This window comes from Apteryx rowi, unplaced genomic scaffold, assembly GCF_003343035.1.
Source record: "Apteryx rowi isolate R43461 unplaced genomic scaffold, aptRow1 scaffold_377, whole genome shotgun sequence".
Lineage (NCBI taxonomy): Eukaryota > Metazoa > Chordata > Aves > Apterygiformes > Apterygidae > Apteryx > Apteryx rowi.
Window position 1 is genome coordinate 137,638 of NW_020450274.1, and position 20,916 is coordinate 158,553.

At 36.8% G+C, this 20,916-nt stretch overlaps 1 protein-coding gene across 8 annotated transcripts in view; it reads right to left on the bottom strand.

Annotated features, from left to right (window-relative positions):
- The window catches only part of HOMER1 (homer scaffold protein 1), a 133,453-nt gene that overhangs the window by 49,695 nt on the left and 62,842 nt on the right, over positions 1 to 20,916 (bottom strand). For 7 of the 8 annotated variants that reach the window (XM_026073767.1, XM_026073762.1, XM_026073764.1 and 4 more), the window contains one exon: positions 17,035 to 17,177. In XM_026073767.1, the coding sequence (XP_025929552.1) occupies positions 17,035 to 17,177 (143 nt within the window). Of the gene's footprint in view, positions 1 to 12,152; positions 15,563 to 17,034; positions 17,178 to 20,916 lie in introns of those variants that run through there. The other variant, XM_026073770.1, reaches the window with a different exon arrangement.

A 20,916-nucleotide genomic window follows, 5' to 3' on the forward strand; every position in this document is an offset into this window, starting at 1 on the left:
GGGACTTGATAGATGAGGCTGACTAAAGAGGTTGAATAATGGTACAGACTCTTTCCACTATGTGGCAGACCACATGCCATACACTACGCAAGGTAAATAGGTGGCTGTATCACCACCACCTAAACCAACATTCTGTACTTTGTAATACACCCTTAATTCAAGGCTCACAGAAACCACTACATAAACAACTTTTCAATATGGAAGCTTATCATTGAAGAATGGACAGGGAATTAAATTCTTCTTAATGAGGGACAATTTCACAGAAATATCCTCCACAGTAACCCAGCATGGCATTCTAGCAGAAGATAGTAAAGTCAGAGACAAAAATTCCTAAGTGTGGTGTTCACTGCTGAAGGAAACACTATGAGTCAATAGCAATAGAAGAGGTCTTGAAAGGCACTCCGTGGGACGCAGAATATTGAGCGTTAACATGCAAAAATAAATAAATAAATAAATAAGAGAAAAGCTTCAGCTATGATTCTTATCAATCAGGGATTTAGATCCCAGGCTTGATCCAATTTATAGTGGGGGAAAAAAGAGAAGAGTCACTATTTTCCACAAGAAAGGAAGTTTCCAAGCTTCTTGTAGTGTCCACTAGTGTGTTCTGGGTGTATTTACATGGGTGACATTTAAGCTCTCCTTTTTTGATAAACTTTTGGTGTTTACAACATTTTTACATATGTCTTTTGCACACCATCATAACATAAAAAATAAATGAGCTGTATTTAACCTGAATCATCAGAGTAGTTCTAAGAAAATCCATTACTTCTCTGAAGAGGCTTGAGTTTTACTTTTATTACTACTTTTAATAAGATCTCATTCTTGTCTTAGTAATTTAATTTTATATAGCAAAAAGACACTAGGTTATCTCTTCATTAAGGCCATATAGCATAAACCAAAATCATTAACTCTGTTTTATAACTTTTATCCCTTTGCAAGCAGAGCTAATTAATTTCTACCTTTTTTTTGTCACTAAATGCTAATATCTTGAAGATCTAAAATTCTATCACATTCTCTAAAAAAGTAAAAAAAGATTTGACTTGGTCCTCTACCGAAATCACTTACCAGTATCACTAGAAGTATTTTACTCTTGCACTTGTAATATAACTCATATTTTTCACAACTGATAGCCACTAAGTCTTTGAATGCATTAAAATGCTATAGAACACTAGCAGTAATTCTTCACTGCTGCTATGGTACTGAGTACTTCAAATATTCCAACAAAACCCCACTTTCAAAACAACCTAAGTTATTTAGGAACTTATGTCCCACTTTCTAAAATGACTAGGTATTTGGCTGCAAAGAAAGTTTAACTGACATGGGCTGCTATGGCACTTAATCACTTTATAAAAGGAATTAGATGATGTGGTTATCTGCAAGACAGATACGAGAAACCTGACACTAAAATGACCTGAATTACAGCCACTTTCATTCGGGAATTCATTTGTACACACACAGATTTAAAGCAGTTTAAGTAACTTTGAATTAGTCCAGATTAATTTTCCTGAGGCCCCTGGCTAGACAAAATCCTGTGTTTCTTCTAAAAATCCTACCTATAATGACCATTTATATGGGCACTGGTACGAACCATGCTCTGTCAGTAATGTAACAAAAGGTAAGAGAGCATTCACCTGCCATAGAGTTCTCTCGCCTGGACCCTGGTTTACTGTGGGATTGTCTGATTTTAATGGTTTCACTGAACTGTGCCCTCAACTATCTCTCTCTAAATTTCAGAAACTCCACTACCTTCACCACAGTTACTGACAGAAAAATTTGCTCTTCTCTCTCTCTCTCTCGAATATGCTGTGATAGTAATAACAAGGAACAATTCTGTTCCCAGTGACCACAACTCCACTGTTAAGTAAAGCAGGGCCAGAGAGCCCTGAGAATCTGGCCATCCGCATTCGGGAGTTAGCACCCTCCCCCAAACTGCTCCAGTCTGCGTCAGCTATCCAAGAGAGACCCTGAACACAGTTCACAGGATAAAATATGCACRTAGAGGGTTTAGCGTCCTTCCATCTACGCAGTCTTCCACCATCACCCGATCAGGGTTTACGCAAGCTACCACCATGCCATGCCCATCTGCAAAAACCTCTGGGCATGCAACGYACATCCTCACTTCTGGGCTGGGAGAATAGCGCTCTAGTGGGTGGCAATGCAGCCCTCAAAGCATTGCAGATGTTCGGAACTGGAAAAGGGCTCTACACAAAATACTAACTGTGACTTAGGGCCACAAGGGCACCGCATGGGCCCAGAAGAGATTGAGTGCCATTGCTGTAACATGTGGATGTGGTTCAGGCCATGGCCCTTGGCCCATTTTATTTAGCCATATGGATGGGGCCAGTAAGACTGTTACAACTACAGTGCAATTCTCTAGGAGCAGTGGAGAGCCTCAGGTTTGCGGCGGCAGAACAGAGGCAGCTGCAGCTGCCGCTGTGCGGGAGGCGGGTGGCACGGGGTAGAGCACACGTGCCACAGGGAGGGGGCTAAGAGGAAGGGTGGGCAATGCCACCTCCTCTTCCCCCATAAATCCGGCATACACCACATGCAAAGGGCGGAGATCCTCTGCACAAGTCTCTGCCTGCGTTTCTAGGTATTTGTCACAGCTTAACCTCGACAGTATTGCTTTGCACTTCCACTAATGACAGCGGGTATTATGACTACTTGAAGGTGAAAGATTTACAAGTGTTTATTTCAGATATGTATTTGAATCTTCTGAGATATCTGTGATATCTCTGAAAATCTCCAAGATTCCTTAATGGCTAGTTCCAATTTTACTATAGTAACAAATATTGAATTTAGCAGCTATGGGACCATACAACTTCAGGATGAAGAACAGAAAGACATTCTATAGAAGGACCTACAGAAATATTTATATTTGAGTAGGCAGTTGGATAAAGATTTTGAACGATTACTCTTTGGCCCCAGCCCAGCTGGTACATTAGGTTATGTTATAACATCAAATAACAACTACTGGTGCAATTCACTGTTGCATTACAACTGTCAATTTGCTTATCCCACTAAATACAAYGACATGCATTGATTGCACAGTTAGYGCAGGAGGTGAWCTGTCAGTTTACATGCTGACAACAATGTAATTTTATTCCATTAAGGAAGCAGAAGCTATGTGAGATCATGGCAAATTTAATTAAGCTTCATTTATCTCCTATGATAACCATACAATTACTTAGAGTCAATAGCCTAAATATAAAGCCCAAACTAAATCATCTATGAGCTGTCAGAGGCACTTTAAAAAGCAAGCATTACGCTGAATGGACTATATGATCATAATAATTCATATATTAAGTATATATGTTTAAAAAAAATTTGCTAGTGAGTTGCAATACTTATTAGTGAATACTACCACTTGTGTAGTTTTCCACCTCAGCTTTTTAATAGAATAGAAATACGAAATTTTCTTTGTTCAAAGCAAATCTGAATCCCAGGGAAAAAGATTGAACTTCTTGCACTGTGTTGATTCTTAGAGTCAAATTTACTATAAAGGCAAAATGGATGAAATTATGAAATATGGAAATTCCCTGATACTGGAGCTTTTCCTGTGACCTGTACTGGCGGAAGAGGCTCTGAGGAAGCTGTCCCTGTGTAAGTTTCTCTCTCTCCAGTTAAAAAAACAAAACAAACAAAAAAAAACTGCACAAAACCAAACCAAAACAGCACAAGCTCTGATTAAGAAAAAAATGAACATGGCATCTTCCTTCATTCACTGGCAGTTGCTAGTTCTTATTTAGTCAGTCTAGACTTCAGCTGTGGGTCCTAAATGATCTTAGGCTTCTTTCAGGCTCTTTTCAGAATACTACCTGGGTCAGACGATTTGTCTCGTAGTTCGGTTGTAAGTTTTAAAAGAAAAAGACTCACAGAACCAGTTCTTCCCAATTCAACACTTAATTGAAACAAGTTTCAAAGAAGAATATAAACTCCCCCCACGGTTTACATAATTCATCACAAACCCAACTGGGATGCAAATAGTAAGCAGCTTCACATGAGTTGTAAGTAATGATTTCACAGAGAGCAGAACAAATCCTGCATTCCTGTCTTCTTCCAAGGTGAAGCCTACGTGCCACTAATTGAGCAGCATTAGAACATGTTTATTTTCTAGCATTGCTGCCACTATTTCACTTTCATGAACGGCATCTAAAATAGGAAAAGAGTAGGGAAAACAGCATGATGTCAAGACACTTAAAAGCCAGCTTTGCTGAGCCTCCCACCATACTGGATATAAGGCCCAGCACAGATGCATCCTAAAGTGCTAAAGTAAATAATAATTAAAGTCTCTGGCAAGTATAAAAAGGAGACCATAAGCAGCAATGTCATGTAATCGCATTACTTCTAAATTTCAGAGTATTTCCTAAATAAAGTGAATGCATAAATCTCAGTCTTATACAATGATCTATTAGATGACAATCTGTGCATATAGGAAGCTATTTTAGCTATCCTCTTGAAATTCAAACCAATTTAATCTAAATGAATTTCCTACATAAAAAATGAATTGGTTTGAGACAATCCACAGCTTATTTCTATAATACCTATTCTCACTTTAGGAAGGGAAAAAAAAAWTCATAAATATTGTCTTTTTTCTTTGGCAAACTACAGAGCTGACTAACTTAACACAGGCATGATGCACAATTCATTTTTAGGGCTGTTTTTTTTTCTAAGCCATATTGATTTAATGAAATGACTTTTAAAATTTGACAAATAGCTTATGAGTTGATAAAAAAACCTCTTATATTCTACTTTCCTGTTGATTTGTGCTAACTCAATTCATTACTGACAAAACTTGATGGCTGTTCGATACCACTGTGAAATACTTTGACGATGCTTATGAATTACCAGTTGTTCACGTCTCACCAAAGTGCAATTCAGCAACTTGAATTCATCTCAGCAGAGACTTCTATGTTCAAGACACTGATCAACACAAATTACTTTTTGCCTGTACTAAAAATTGCCAGTGGTATCTGCAGTGATATTAAAGGAACTCAAAAGACAGGACACTACAGGTACTTGAAACCTCCCCTAAATCATAAAATTGATGGAGAATTACAGGAGATGTTAGCTTGAAGAATAAAATGTGGAATATAGCTAAATGGAGGCCAACTCTTCCCTCAATAAGAGTAGGWTATATCAAGTACTTCTATTTTCGACAGATAAAATATTCTGCCTGTACTGTTAAATATGTTTCTGCTCCAGAGCTCCGCCTGTGTGCACGAAGTAGGTTGATGCTACTAAACCTCCACTGCAAGGGGTTTGCCTACCACAACCTCAGAGAAAATGATCAACCCAACAGCCATCCTGACACAATTATTGTCAATAACTCAGCTGCTACAGGTGAAGCCTGAATGTTATTTATATGCATTCTGATGCACTGAAATTGCTTATAATAAAGCAGCTTTGGAGTTTTATCAATGAACTTTTACTCGATTCTTTAGGTGACTTAAGCTATTGTGAGAGGAACCATCATCAGGAGAGTGGCTTGAGTGAGACAGCAGACCAGGGGGCCACTGCAGGGTGACAGGATGGCAGAGGATGCAGTGCTGTGTTGCCTCCGTAGAAAACAAGAAGCACAACTCTGAACCATAATGTTGCCATAACACACAATTTAATGCTGGACCTGGCAAAGAAAGCTTAGTGCATGAAATCCATCTTCCCCAGGTTTAGAGGTTTAAAAGTTAAGAGAAGCAAGTATCCTCAGATGACCATTCATCTGATTCATCTTAGGTGCTTATCTAAGACAAAATGCATCAGGCACTGTGGAAGCCCCTCAGGCATAAATTTTTAGGCCCAGCATCACAAATATGGCAGTTTACCTATTCTCCCTCAGAGAATCCAGGCCACAGCATTCTCCAAGGAATTTTTACCTTACCTAGGTTTATTTGCAAAGCATACTCCTAGATAAGGGGAAGTCTTCAGCAATCTTAATTCATCTGACACAAATAATATACTCCAGAGAGGATCATATTAGTAACACAGTATGGATCCTTTGGATCAGACTTTATGCAAAATAATTTTTTTTACTTTATGCAAAAATTAAGAACTCATGGTCCCAGGCCATACATCTCTTGCAGGGATGCAAAGGGATACCTCAGAGGATACACAGCTGTACAAGCATACGAAATTCAGTCAACTCTATTCCAGATAAATTCTAGAAAAAAATCATTTTGATGAAAGGTATTGTTTGTATATGGGATTCATTAAAATATGATTAACAGTTCTTTAAAAATACACTAAGTTAGTACTTACACTACATATTTTTAATATCAAGAGTTCTCTAAACTGCTATTCTCAGCTCTGCCAAACTCAAATCATCTCACTGTGTTTAGTTTTTAAATGAGTTATTTCAAGAAGTGGACAGAGGCAATCCATTTGTCTGAATCCTGTCAATAAAAATATATAAAGACCAGCAAGTGGCTTGACCAAGTTCACCTCAATTGCTTTGTGCGACACAGAAAACACCTTGCTGGCTCTGAACTGGTAAAGCCAACAGACACAACACAGTTAGTTCCTAGGCCAGGCTACTGAAAGTAAAAAATATTCCAGGGCACAGATGTGTTCACTCAGATCTACCCTATCCCCCTTACTGTGTGACCACTGGAAGAGTCTATACTAGCTGCTCAAGCTACACTTTCTAGGTAACTTTAACTATGGTGTGAGAGGGTAGCAAAAGATCAAGAGTTGCAGTCACTTCCTAAACTCACTCTGTTGCTGCTTCCTCCAAACCCAAGCAGAACTTGGCACAGCTGAATGTCTACCTCACATCTTCTTCAAAAAAGATATCCATAACTTTAATTAAATACTTGCTGCCAGCTATCATTGGCTCTGACTTCTGTGGTCAATCTCCAAGGAGAAAGTTATCTAATTGATTAAAAATTAGCTAATTTGTAAGTCCATATGGGCTTCATTAACACAACCTGAGTATTTTACAACTGACAAAATATTCCTCTGTGGAACTATCTTGCATGTTTTAGGTGAATCCACAATTAATAATTCACAATGACTGAAAGTGGAAACACTTTATGACTTAAGGTGTTTGGTATCTCGTAACTGAGGTGAGATTCCCTTGCCCCATATCTAATAGTGTCCTTATAAAGAATAAAACAAACAACAAGGTCTTAAGTTTAAATCATTGCAGAGGATGGTGCTAGTCAGACTGACTTCTGTTTCCAGAGTGTCCATTTTCCCCAAGGAGAGGGGGCAGTTAAGAAGGAAGTAATGCAGAAAAGTCTAGAAGAAGGAATACAGAAATACATAAAGTAAATTGATCATTTCACCTTCAAAGTGAGTTGTTAAAGGCTGAAGGTATGTTTATTTATACTCTGCTTGGAAGTTCTGGAAAAATTGGTTTTATAATGCTTCAAGAACAACAACTGTTTAGTCATTAATGTTGTTACCATACTTGTATGTTTATCATCAGGTATTCCAGAAGCCAGCAAAACTATAACCACACAATATATAAAAGATTTCAGAACTGGTTATCTATATATATATATATGTGCAACCATAACTATAGAGAAACAGCCCCGAGAAAACTAATTTCCCACATTCCAGATAGCTACCTTAAGTCATGCTTATTCTTAAGATTCTCAGATTGAATGGTTTGCCCAAACATTAATATGCATTTTTCTAACTCCATATGAAAAACAATGTTTGATGACCCCAAAGAACAGTGTTTAAAAGAGCTAATATTTAAGAAGTCCTCATTTGCCAACTGTAATTAAGTATCAGGCTGAGATACCATATTGCCTTACATTCAGAAACACAAACATTTTCCTTTACCTAGAACAGGAAACAGGCATCCAAYGGCAAATGCTATCCACAGAAGTTTATTTTATAACCACACACAATCTAATACAAGAAGTTTATATCTCAGATGATCCGCAACTACAGCTGAGACCATACAGAAGGCAGTGTGATGAGTTGGTATCAGTAAGAGAAGGGCTAAATTTATGTCAATCAGATGCATTCAACTGAACTTCATCTTCAACAAGATGTACTTGGTTACAGACTTTTTTCTTTTTTTAATATTTCCTCAAGTTATCGACCAGAATTTTGGCCTTGCTGCCTAAGGAACTTAACATAGATCCTCTCTCTTCAAAGAGAATAAAGCAGACTGGCAAGGTACGATAACAGAAGGGTTACCTTTCAGAACAGCAGGTGAATGGACAAAACACACAAAATACCTGGAATGGGGCAGAAGGGCAAAGCAACTTGGAAACACAGCCTACATTTGAAAAGAGCTACTAACTGAAAAGTCGGGGGGGGGGGGTGTTTGTCCATTTTGATTTTTTTTTTTTTTTTTTTAAACAGTCTCTTTCTTTCGGATCACTTCATTTTAGCTCTTGTCATCTCAGTAAAGTAGGAATTTGATTCCTGGCATATGAGTGATGTTATATAAAAACTCGAGCAATTGGCAATATTTCTTCAGTAGACAAACACACTTTGGCTTTTTGAAGCATGAAACAGTTTTCACTCATTTTCCAAGTTTTTTTTTTTTTTTAAGCTGTTTTTCAGCCTGGGGACTTATGAACTCAAAATTGTTCAGTACTGGTTCATTTTCCTGTACTGGTAAGGAATATGATGGAGGTATTTTACCATGACTACGATCACTGCTAGAAGTTATGCAAGTTCATTCACGTTCTGTACACTGATTTTATAAAATAATCTAAAGCTGACAACAAATGAGACTTGAAACGAGTAGGATAAACAAGAAGTGAAATAAGACAGCGATACAGATTGTTCTACAGGATACTTAAAAGTGATCTGAAGGCCATAAATCTTCAATTCTCTTCAATTTTCTTTCTTTAAAACTGTGTGCCCCCATTTCAATAATTTCTATGGGGATGGGACTGTGTAACCTGAAACTCAAGTCTAGACTATTCTCCAGTTTCACAGAACCAGACTATGTACTATGACTACAGAGTCTATTTAGAGACAGAAAACAGTAAACAAACAAGTCTGAAAAAGTTTGTTTTTTAGTATTTGTCTACCAACAGAGACAGTTATATAAATGTTATATTTTGTGTTGATAAAGATAAGTGGACAAAGTCTTGCACTTGAAGTGAAGCAGTTAGATACTAGCTACTAGAAGCTTTTAATCTTCTAACCTATTATAATTGGCTGTTGGGGCATAATTTGATCAGGTCTGTCTTTGGAGACAGGCAATGTATGTGTACAGATGGGTGCAAACCTGGTGATATTCTTACCTGCAGAATAGATCGCAATAGGAAAGTCTTGTTGCAAGAAGTCAAAATTCCAGACTGAAGAAAGCCCCCCACCTTCTCATGAAGAATGAATCCCAAACTGAAGGTAAGAGTGTGAATGGTTCACATATCCTGGTCATGAAATACTTTCACTCATCAACATCCCTAATGAACCAGGATGAGACAGTGAAGTTTGAGTAATCAGATTTTGTTAGAAGTATGTTTGCATCTGACCTGCAAAACATCCCCTCTCCCTTTGTTTTCACAAAAGGCTTCTTTCTGCAAAGGTTATGACTGTCAGAAAATTCACTTGGGACTTGCAGGATCAATAGCTATGGTTTTTTTTCTAGTAACTTCAGGTTATTGACTTTCTGTTTCCATAAAAGATATATTTTAAATGGATGGCTGAAAAATATCTGTAACTATGCACTGAGCCTTCCAATCCAAACAAGACATGACATTTCTAGTTTCAAAATATGAAGTCTTTCCACAGATGATTTAAAAGATAGCAATTCCATAAAGTGGCTATTTCCTCTTCAAATTTTTCATTGTGTTTTTTTCTGGAGAGCAGTACATTGGGACCTGCAGCATTTCTTTGGTGCCTGTTCACTTTGATTCTAATGAGACCTCAGTTTTAAAAAAGATATTTCAAAATACACTGCTGGAAGAGATACCTGTGACAGCCGCAAATGCTGACCTAACTTCAGTTAAGCCCTGCCATAGACAGATCTCTGCTTTATTAAAGACAAGATCTTGGACTTCATGCTGTCCTGGGAAAGTTCAGTCTGCAGCTTAACCCTGCTCACTGRTTAAAAGGCTTTTCTACAAGGACTTTCAGAAATGCCAGACACTGAAAGATGGAGGAATGAGTGAAGAACACAGGAGGTATCAACTGTCTACGTAAGATCTCCTATAACTATAATTTAAATTCTTGAAAAGATGATTGCATGTTTGAGCCTAAAACTCACAAAACTGTGGATATTCTAAATAATATATATACACAAATCATCCCACATAAAAACCTCAAAGATACTGCTCACAAATTAAAACAAGCATACACACATGGTATCAAAACTTAAAATAGAAAACATTCATTATTCAGCTAATTTGCTAGGAATATCTAGAATAAACAGTCAAGAATAAACATGTATAATCAATCTACAACTTCGACCATGCAGAGCTCCTCCACCAATGCCTCAAGACAACAAAAAAGTCACTATGTGTTAAGAGCAATCTCCTAAAAGGAGGAAGCAACACATTTCACAGAACTGCATTCATGAAAATGCCTAAAGCAAATTCATGACTGTGAGTTAATGCAAGCAATCAATAGAATAAACAAAGAATTAAGTATCACATGTCCCAATTTAGAGACCCAGTGTTCACAGTTACTGAAGTACTATCACACAATCTTTTAAAGTCATCCAGCTTTTAGATTAGCTGAAGACAATGGATATACTCTTTCAGAAAATGAAAGTTCATTCCTTAACCAAGTTAGTTCAATTTTTATTTTACTTTTTTTTTTCTTATGTATGTGATTAAAGAAAGAAGAAAATTACATGTCCCAAGTTGTATGATTTTTTTAATGTAAGTTACATAAGGATTTTATTCCTCTTCTAAGAATGTACTTGACAGACACATTGGAAGAGTGCTCAGTTGTCCCTGCGCATGGTATTTACATCATCTAATTTCAAACGCTCAGCTCACATCCTCTGAATCAGCCCTCGGAGTTCTCGCTAAATAAACAGCAAGAAGTAGGTAATTCAGATGCTCCAAAAAAGAATGGGCTTAGATGCACAAGGGAGATAGTGTAATTATTCTCTTAAGTGTTCAGTTATTTTTACTTTTGGCTCTCATTCATTCCCACAGACTTTAAAATTAGCTCTATCAGTTGCAGAGTTGCTTCACTTTAAAGAGCTTTGCAGCACATTCTCCAYAACAATTCTTCCAACAGTAGATACAAGTCCTTCTCCACCTACCCCCCCCCCAATATCTAGAGTCATCTTATGTTACAGCATGAGCTTTGTTACACTGTGCTTGACACATTAATGGTCTGAAAACATGTAATGGCTTACTATGTATTCCAGACATTCCTTATTAAACTTTCAAAAATTGTCACAATCAAGAAAGACATGAAAAAATTTAGCTAACAAGTCAACATCTATTAACACCTATCAACAGCTAAGTCCTGGCAGTCTAAGCAAAYGTGCGTAAATGTGGGGAGCAGTGGAAACTGGGTCAGAGAATGAGGGGACAGCAATCCCTCAGCATGCTTCTTTGTGAGACTACCATAGTGCTGGTGGAGCACAAGGGGCAGAAGAACAGCATAGCTAAGACCTTTACAACATCAAACAGATATTGGCTGAGGTGAAGTCAAGTCCTGCTTTTAAGCTGCTATACTAACCAGTTCTTTACTGGCTTACTCTGACAGTGCAAACATATCACCTTTGAGTTTCTTCTAAGTGTGCCTCAAGAAATAATCATTTCTCTGCAAAATAATTGAATTTACTAGAGTTTTTCTAGTATACCCTAAAATGTTATGCTTCATTATAGTACTATGCAATTTGAAGACAGTTATTGCCTTTTACGTTATAGAGAAACCCTTTCAAAAAAGCCTGGCTTTATCAGTCTCCATTCTTCTGGGATAAAGCCCTGAGCAACCTGATCTGCTCTCATAGATGACCTGCTGTAAGCAGGAACTTGAGCTAGAGCCCTCCTGAGGTCTCTTCCAACCTGAAGCTATCCTGTGATCATACTAAACAGCATTGAAAAAAAGAATTAGGAAGATACATAAAAAAATATATATATATACACACACACACACACACACACAATATCCAAATACTGGGATTTGAGTATAAATTCAAATTGCAAAACATCACAAAAAGATATTAACTTAAAACTTTTTTTAAAACCAACTTAACAATTCAATGTGATCCACAAAGTACTTTTACTGTAACATAACTAAAATATTAAAGCTTGTAGAAGTGAGTGGCTTTAATACACAAAGTGAAAAATCTACTAAACAGATTTCTGCATACAACCTTTAATGAAAACTCAGTGAAGGAACATGAACTAGCAGCAAGATTTTGGGTTTTTTTTGTTACAGCATTGGATTTACATGCAGCATTATTAAATGGTAAGCTATCTAGACAATAAAATAAGATACAAACATCATTTGAAATAAGTCCATTTTCACTAAGGCAATGAGTCAAAATTTCATATTAAAAAGCTGTTTGAATACAAAAATAGGAATTTTAACGAACAAGCAACAAGCACACATATATTGTCTGATCAAAACTTTATGTAATAGAAATTCCAAGTTTCATCAAGTTTAAATGTAACACCATCACTTATTACATGGAAAAATGAGGTAAAATGTTCAAGTCATGGTTGACAGAAAATTAAAGATTTTCAAGATCTGTCCCCCAAAAATTCTATTATATTTAAGTCTTGTTTCTGAAAATGCATGTTTTATCCCACAGCTTTATAAGGTGTCAAGAAATGGTATAAAACCTGTTATAGACAAATGTATTTATTTTAAGAGGGTGAAAGCCACTTTACCAAACAGTCCAAGCAGTAGTGGCAGAGTTCATCAGATACACTCCTCAGTTTTAATATTTAAACTATATTCTCAAGTTCATTAAGCTTAGAATATTATTCCTTTGGGCTTATACAGACAAATAAGAATTGTACACTATGCACCAGCATGATGAAAAGTTATGCTTAAAAGTGAGGTGCAGTCACATCAGAGGTGGTTTAGAATGTTTGAGCAACCTTTTTCTCTCCAAACTCCATTTTACAATCAACATTTTTCTTTTATTAAAAAAACCCCACATTTTAAGAATGTGGAAAATATTTCCAAAAAAGGGAAAGATTCCTGAGGAGATTGAGAGTTAGTTAGGAAAGAAGATCTGTGCTTTTTTTAGTCTTCTTTATTTTAAACATTAGATTTGATACACTGGCTTTTGTTAGAAACAATCCCGCCTGCACTGAGTCATTGCTCAGAAAAGGACTGATCAGAGTCTCAAACAAGATTTTTAAAACTTCTAATGCCTGACTTAGGCTCCTTTTAATTTTCATTTATTCTGGCAACATTTAGTAATGAAAGCGGTGCTCAGGTTATACTATATTATAAGAAGTGGGAGTTGCCAAGTAATATTCCTCAGTAATTCAACATTAACCAGCACAATTACTTTAAAAAAAGGCAAGAGGTTTAATTGCAAGAGTTTATCTTTCTGCACAATGCTCATATAGCTACTTAATATCCTTTCCACTCAAATAGTTGACTAGAGTCACACTGCTTGTGAATGGCTTTAAGACTTTCCAGTTAAGGATAAATTGAAGCAACTAGGCTGACTGTTGCTCTATTACGCTCATAGGATATGAATGGGATTGTATATATTTACTAGAGAAGGTTATACTCAATACTTACAATTACTTACTGAAATAATAAGAAATCAAAGTTCTAATAACAAAACTCTGGTGACTTAAGTAATGCTTCTTGTCATTTCTTGGATATAAATGGTCAGGAAACAACTATAAATACCAAAGCAGTCTGCACTTACGTTGCTGAAATAACACAGCCCCACAACTGCCTATACTAACACATGCAAAGTGCTTTTAAAGGAACGCTTGCAGAAGAGGACATATCTGGCCAGAGAGGATATGTTAAAACAAAACAAAATCAAGCATTTTCCAGGTGAGCAGATAAAAGATGAACAACGAATAAGATGCAGACTAAAGCATGACCCCCACACTTCTGATTTCTGACCTTGTTAACACCTATCAGTCCCTACCAGTTCACAGAAAGACAAGAAAATCCCTCTCTAGCACTGCTTTGCTAACAACCTCCTTCAAACCTTGCCCCCCTCCGCTGCGCGGAGGCGCCCACTCTCAGCCATGTTCGTCACCCGGCTCAGCAGCAGCACGGTCCCCTCCGCAAGGAGCACCGGCCCTCCTTGCTGTGCAGTGCCTGCCTCGCCTCCCCAGCCTTCGGCCTCGTGGCCTCGGCTGGCCTGCAAAGCCTTCCCCCATGGCCGCCCACACCCGCCTTCCCTGCACTCCAACCTGCACTGAGGCCCGCTCCTTTTGGTGTGTCATGGGATAGCAGGTACTGTCAGGTCGGAGTAGAACACAGCTATGCTGTTTACAGAGAAAATGAACTTGTTATGCTAGTGATATTTTAATGAAGCATGGGCAGATGCAGTAACTCTCATCTCCCCTGCATCTGAACTCTTTGGAGGGAAGATCACATCATCTCTTTTCTTTTAAAGCACCTAGCAATTAATCAGCAGCTCCAGAAAAATCAGCAAACAGCTACAAAGCAGTGCCACACACAAGACAACACTCAGGTGCCCCTCCAACATTATCCTCCTTGCTCAGAAGCACTGACTAAAAGTTACCTTTGCTCCAACACTGGGTGCAGGAGGAAGAGGTTCAGTGACGGGCAGGAATTAAAAGGGTACCCAGGGAAAAGAGTTCAGCATGGCATCGCCTTTCCATCAGACACGGAGTGCTGCTGAGAGCCAGCAGTGTAGGGATTAAAAAAAAATTTTTTTCTGAACTGGGGCAAGTAGGCTGACCACACAGAACATCCTACCAGCCAGCACAAGCATCTAGGAATGCCCACATAATTGCCTACTTAATATTACGAAATGCCACTTCAAAAATGTGCTCATTTAGCCACGACTAGCTCAGTCCTGCAGGTTCACTCTCCATCTCTTTCATGCACATGTTACAGAGCGCTGTTCTAGAAAGTCTCCATTATATCTAACAATTGAATCAAATTAAGGCAGCTGTTTTCCAAACTAAGTTCTGACATCAACCTGAAAAACATAGTGGTTCTTGGGAAATAAGTGGCATCTTTTGGAATATACGTATTTTTTTTTAAATGTTAGTTTCCATGTAATTAAGACAGTGTTCCTTGACAGAAGGAAAAAAGTTTGTAGCCTTTTTTGGCCCCCCCCCCTTTTTTTTTTAAACATGAAACTATTGTCAGAAAGCACTTCAGAGCATTTTCTGTCTTGGTTAAATACTAGTATATGAATAGTCTCAGTTGGGCTTTTCAATATAAATAAGAGTGGCCAATACAAGTCTTCATTTAATTATAATAACAAAAACCCTACCTAGCCCAAAATTCAATTAAGGTCAAAGGGTTTTTAAAAGTAGACTTGCCTTTTCTTCAGTAACAGTTCACTGACAAACTTGTACCCACCATTAGCAAGACAAAACCTTGGGTCTTTTGAGACTCATCCTGAGAAGTCACCCTCTAAACGTACGTAGCATTGACACCAGAAGACCAATTCTAGCTTGTGGTATCAAACAGGACGATAAACCAAGAACAGGCAATCCTGTTGCATACATGAAGCAGATAGAGAAATGCAAACATAAATTTTGTAACCTCTATTCTAGACCATCAAAAATTACAAGTGGGCAGTTTCAAAAAATACGTAGAAACATTCTTCAGTCATTCTCAATGAAAAGCGTAGTTATCATACTGGCATATCAGAAAACATTTACATATGAAAAAAGAGAGGGATGATCTTGCAGCTATCCTTTTTTTTTAAAAAAAAAAGAACACTATTAATGTGTGGACTTTGTGGACTTTATCACAACTCACAAAAATATTAGTWGAGAATTCCAGCACACAAACAACAAGTTCAAATGAATTCTTTACAAAACACTGATAAATGTGCAAATTTTGTAATATTCCTTCAACACGCAGATAGCACTCTTACAAAGCACCATTTCTTCAACAACACAGTAGATGCACTAGTAACAGTTGTAGTAAAAAAATAAACGCAATCACTCTGCTAAAAAATTAGTGCAAAATTATGCTTTATCATTTGAAAATGTAAATGATTTTTTTCCAGATACATTCTCTTACAAAAAATTAGAATTCTTGAACAATTCCAATTCCATCTCTGCTCCTTCTGAATTATCTGCACAACATTTTCAAGGTCTAGAGTTCCCCAACTTTTGAGACACTGATCAAGAGTTCTTAAACTCTATTTAAACTGTATCAAGACCATGCTTAAAAAACAACAACAAAAAAACCACCCACACACCAAAAAACAACCCCGAAAACACACTAGTGTTTCTAGCTTTGCTAGTTTATTAAATATTGAAGTTACTCTCTATGGTCTCAGTACTTAATCTGTTTCATTGAGAGTGTCCCACTTTCAATAATATCTAATATGCAAGATATACCCATCTTAATGCATTATTTGTATCTTTAAGTAAAAAATCCTAGATTTCTTAAAGAACAATGAAGTACAACATTCCTAGTGCAATGAATTATAATAGTCTGAAGCATAACTACACTTCTCATATTTAAAAAAAAAGTTGAAAAATGTTTTCAACTGTCAGAGAATTGTTTTAATAAAAGGAGAAGTGTTGCAAGAGTCCCTTATCTTCCAATAACTCATCACTGAAAGGCTGACATCCAGTACCATCAGTCATTTAAAGAAAATCCGCAAAAATAATTTAATTGGAACATCTATGAAGCGGTTAACTTCACTAAGAGCTCAGACATTTAAATATTGCTTCCTGTTAAAGGGACACCTGCACTCACTAGCATTCAAGTGCTTGTACTCATTATAAATTCTAAAATAAATCCCCCAAAATCTTTTTTTCTCATCTTTTTTTGTGGAAACAAAGATTATACTGAAAATCTGAAAGCCAGTCCTTTATCTATTTTGTTTTAAATCAATTCATTCAATTCATAACTATGCTACTTGGAAGCCACCTCATGGAAGAAGGTCCCTTTAACAAGGAAGGAAACAGGTATCACTTAATCAGGATGTGTGAATGGAATCTGTACCTATGCGTAAATGGCAATGCGTTCTGGGTTGGTTCAGCCCTTGGTTCTGAGTTCTGTGTCACTTCTGGTGTTGCTCTCTCATCATCTGTTCCATTAATACTTTCTGGCGTTAAAGGAGACTGAATATCCCCTCCAGCTGATTCCTTAAGTAAAACAAATAAACAACACGTTACAATTACACACTGACTCACTCAGAAAGACAATGTGCATATAAGCTCTAACATTAATTCTTAAATGAGATAAAAAAAAATTTAGGCTCACAGACTTCTGGCATGTCTCACATTCATGTTTTGTCATGTGATGACTTAGAAGTGTATTACCATAAAATTCAGATTATCATACACAAAACACAACTGACCTATGATTTATTTGCAGTTTCCCAGCCTCCTGCTTATTGGTTTTGTAGACTTCTGTCTCTTATCTCATATTACATTCAGCCCTCAGCCAGCTAAAGGATTGGCAACTATTCACATCCAGGATTCTTATCTCTTACTTTGTATTCTAACATGGAGAAACAAGCAATCTTGATATTTATTTCAAAATCTAGCTTTAATATTTTTATTAACCAAAGTGAACAGTGGAAGGGCCACTGCTGATGACATTCACTGTTTCTCCTACGAGCCATTTGTAAAGAAGGCTTGTTTGGCAGAGTCCTTGCAAAACTTGTGTAGACATGTTAGCCTTGGCCTAGCCCTTGCTGTTCAGTTTCTCTCTGGGAAGAAGAATACTGCAGCTACACTCAGGCAGCTTCCTCTCCTGGATACCTGAGAAACTTAACGGCTGGCAGAAGGTATGGTGCAGTTTTATCACACCTCATCACACAAACAYGTACATTTGTGTTTTGACCAACAAAGACTATTTGCTGGTTTCTGGTCACTGATTAGTATTTCCTTCTTAAAAACAAACAAACAAAACCCCAAAGAACACTCTGTAGCCCACACCTAAGTTAGAATACCATGGGCTTTTCAAATGCTGTAYATGGTTTAATACTTTTCTTTCCAAGTAAGAATTGTTGCATTGTGGAGATAAACGAGTCATATAAGCTCATTAGGATTTCAGAAGTCTTAGTAGGCTTTCAGTAATCAAGCAGTAACATTTAACTCTAAGATATAAGGGTTTCATGAACAGAGTTCCATGGATGACAAGGAGGGATGCCTATACAGTTGAGGACTGCTGGACTCGCAACATTTCCAAAAGCTAAGCATCTCCAAAAGCTAGGCATCTCCTATGGCCTTGCAGCCTCTGTCTGCATGGAGAAGAGAACAGGCTGCTATTTAACATTCTTAAACTAAGGCACAAGCACAGTCTTTGGGAGTCTAGCTGCTACCCTTCTCAGCTCTTTGACATTCTGCATAGAAAGCCAAAGAACAGTAATCTCAAAAGGAATTGAAAACAAAGTATCCGGAGATGCTCAGGACCTTAAAAAAATCAGTTTCTAATTCTGAGCCTTCAGTTGTGTTTGTACCCTTCAACTAGTTTACAGGAATCAGACTTTTTGAAAGCCAATACTGAATCTGATCTACATCTATAGGAAAAAATTGTCCTTGACTTTAAGGCTTAACCAGATGAGAAAATTCAGTACTGTTAAAGGAGATCCAGCTGTCATCATCACCTTCCACAAAGGACTAGTATCACTTAACCTAAAATATTGTATTTCCAGGTTTTCAGTGCACTTTAAATTATGTTCAGCATTTGCAGCATGGAGTTCAACAATTACAAAAATTTTGCTTTTATTCCCACATATAGTATTTCTCTTACTCTACAACTTGCATTAGTGGGTGATACAGAATTATATTACATTTTAATACTGATTTAAAAAGTTTTATTATATTTAATATTCATCAAGTTATGCAATGCACATGCACAAGTATCTCCATTCTGTGCCTTCCTATTAAATTCCTACTGATTAAAAAGCAGAAAATAATTACCTTTCACTGATTTATTATATAAATGCAAATTATTTACTACATAAATGTTAAAAATTTATTATATAAATGTAAACTGTTACCTTCTTTCAAAAGTAACCTTGTTATTTTATAGTCAAAAATATTATCTTAATTGTTAATATTTAAAAGTCAAAACTAAACCTTGATTTCCACAAAATTGAATTTTACTGAACTGAAACTGAATTGAAATTACGTGTAAAAGGAGAGCAGAGCTGGCAAGGTAATCAAGCACATGCATTATTCCATACAAATTACAAATTTTGGCCTTTTTCTCCTCTCCCCCAATCACATCAGATGTTCTAAAACAAACAAACAAAAAAAGCCCCATACAACTTCCCCAAAAATCTGTTTTACTTATATTTTTAAGCTAAAATTCCTACAACACTGTTAGATATCTAAAGCAAGAGCTTATTCATAAAAACTTTTCTGTATAAATACATAAAAATGATTTCAGTATTAAAAAAATTAAACTGCAAGTTCCAATCAGGCTTATTTTTCAGTAAGGCACTTTCATAGACTTCTAATTCAAATGAAAGTCAAATGATAAATCAATGCAGGCATATGTCACTGTCTATATAATATCTAAAGGCTCACTGCTTGCAAATTCATAACAGGTAGATCTGCATGTAGCAGAGAAGCATCAAGTTCTGGTATGTATTTCTTCCAATAATACAGATTAATCAGTGCTCTCACATACTCAAAACTACCGTTCCCCAGTAAATAATTTATCTGCAGCTAACTATAATGAAGCTAGCCATGAATAAAGCACCAAATAAAACAGAAAAAGCTACAAAAGCCACAAAAGCCGCAAAACTAAGCTAACAAAACCAAGTTTGCAAATAATATATTCATGTTTTATAGTATTTAGAAAGAATAAAAGAATTCTAGAAACATTTTTTGGGAGATATTCACAAGCAATGAAGTTTTATTAGTTTCTCACACCCACTTCAAATTTTGAGGAGAAAACTTAATGAAGAGTTTGGGGAAAATTATGATCAATTAAAAGTATATATATATATATGTATATAAAGTGTGTGTGTGTGTGTGTGTGTGTGTGTCTATATCTCTCTCAGGATAACTTAGTCCTAACATTCAACTGTGTAGACACTGTATGGAAAAAATAACAGTCCTTACATTAAAAATCACAAACCTTCCTGTAAACTAATGATATATTTTAAGGCCTGATATTTGCAATTCTCATGAATAGGAAGTATCTATTTTGTACATTTGACAAGAAAGGATTGTCAGCTCTTCTGTAGTATAAAACCACTATTACCTCATAAGTTTTTAGAGGACATTGAACTTTAAATCACTCATCAGGCCTGGACTTTGACATGGGCTGAGGATTAGCATTATTTAAAGTGATAAAAGTGTGAGCGTGTGAATCAGGAGTATTTTGCTATTTAAGAGTTGTTCAGAGATCTGCACTGTCAAAAGGAGCCCTAGCACTAGTAATCAGTAGGTAGGATGCCAGTGATGCAAGCAGTATAAAAAGGACACTGCCTACAGTCTAGAAACTAAGCACAGCATAGGGGAATTCATCAAAAGATGTCTCAGTCAGATTTCAGAATCTTATAAACGAACCTTATGCACTCACAAAAAAGTCTCTAAAGTAAAACAAGCAGATTCCGTAACAGAGATGAGGCCACCTTTGAACAATGACCGAGTATGGAAGGGAAACAAATAAGGAGTAGGTGCTTAACAATTAAGTCTGGATTCCAAAAACATGAACAAAGCAAACCAATTCCAGCTTATACCGTTTTCTTAGGAAGTCTTCCCTGATTTTCCCTGTAGTCACTGTTCTTCAATGAGCTTCTGTGTTCTGTACCGACTGGCAATAGCTGACAGCTACGGATGCGTATGCCATAATAGGCATGAAATGTTTGTTCCAGGATAGAAATTCACACGACATCCCAGAAAGGCAGTCCTTCACAAA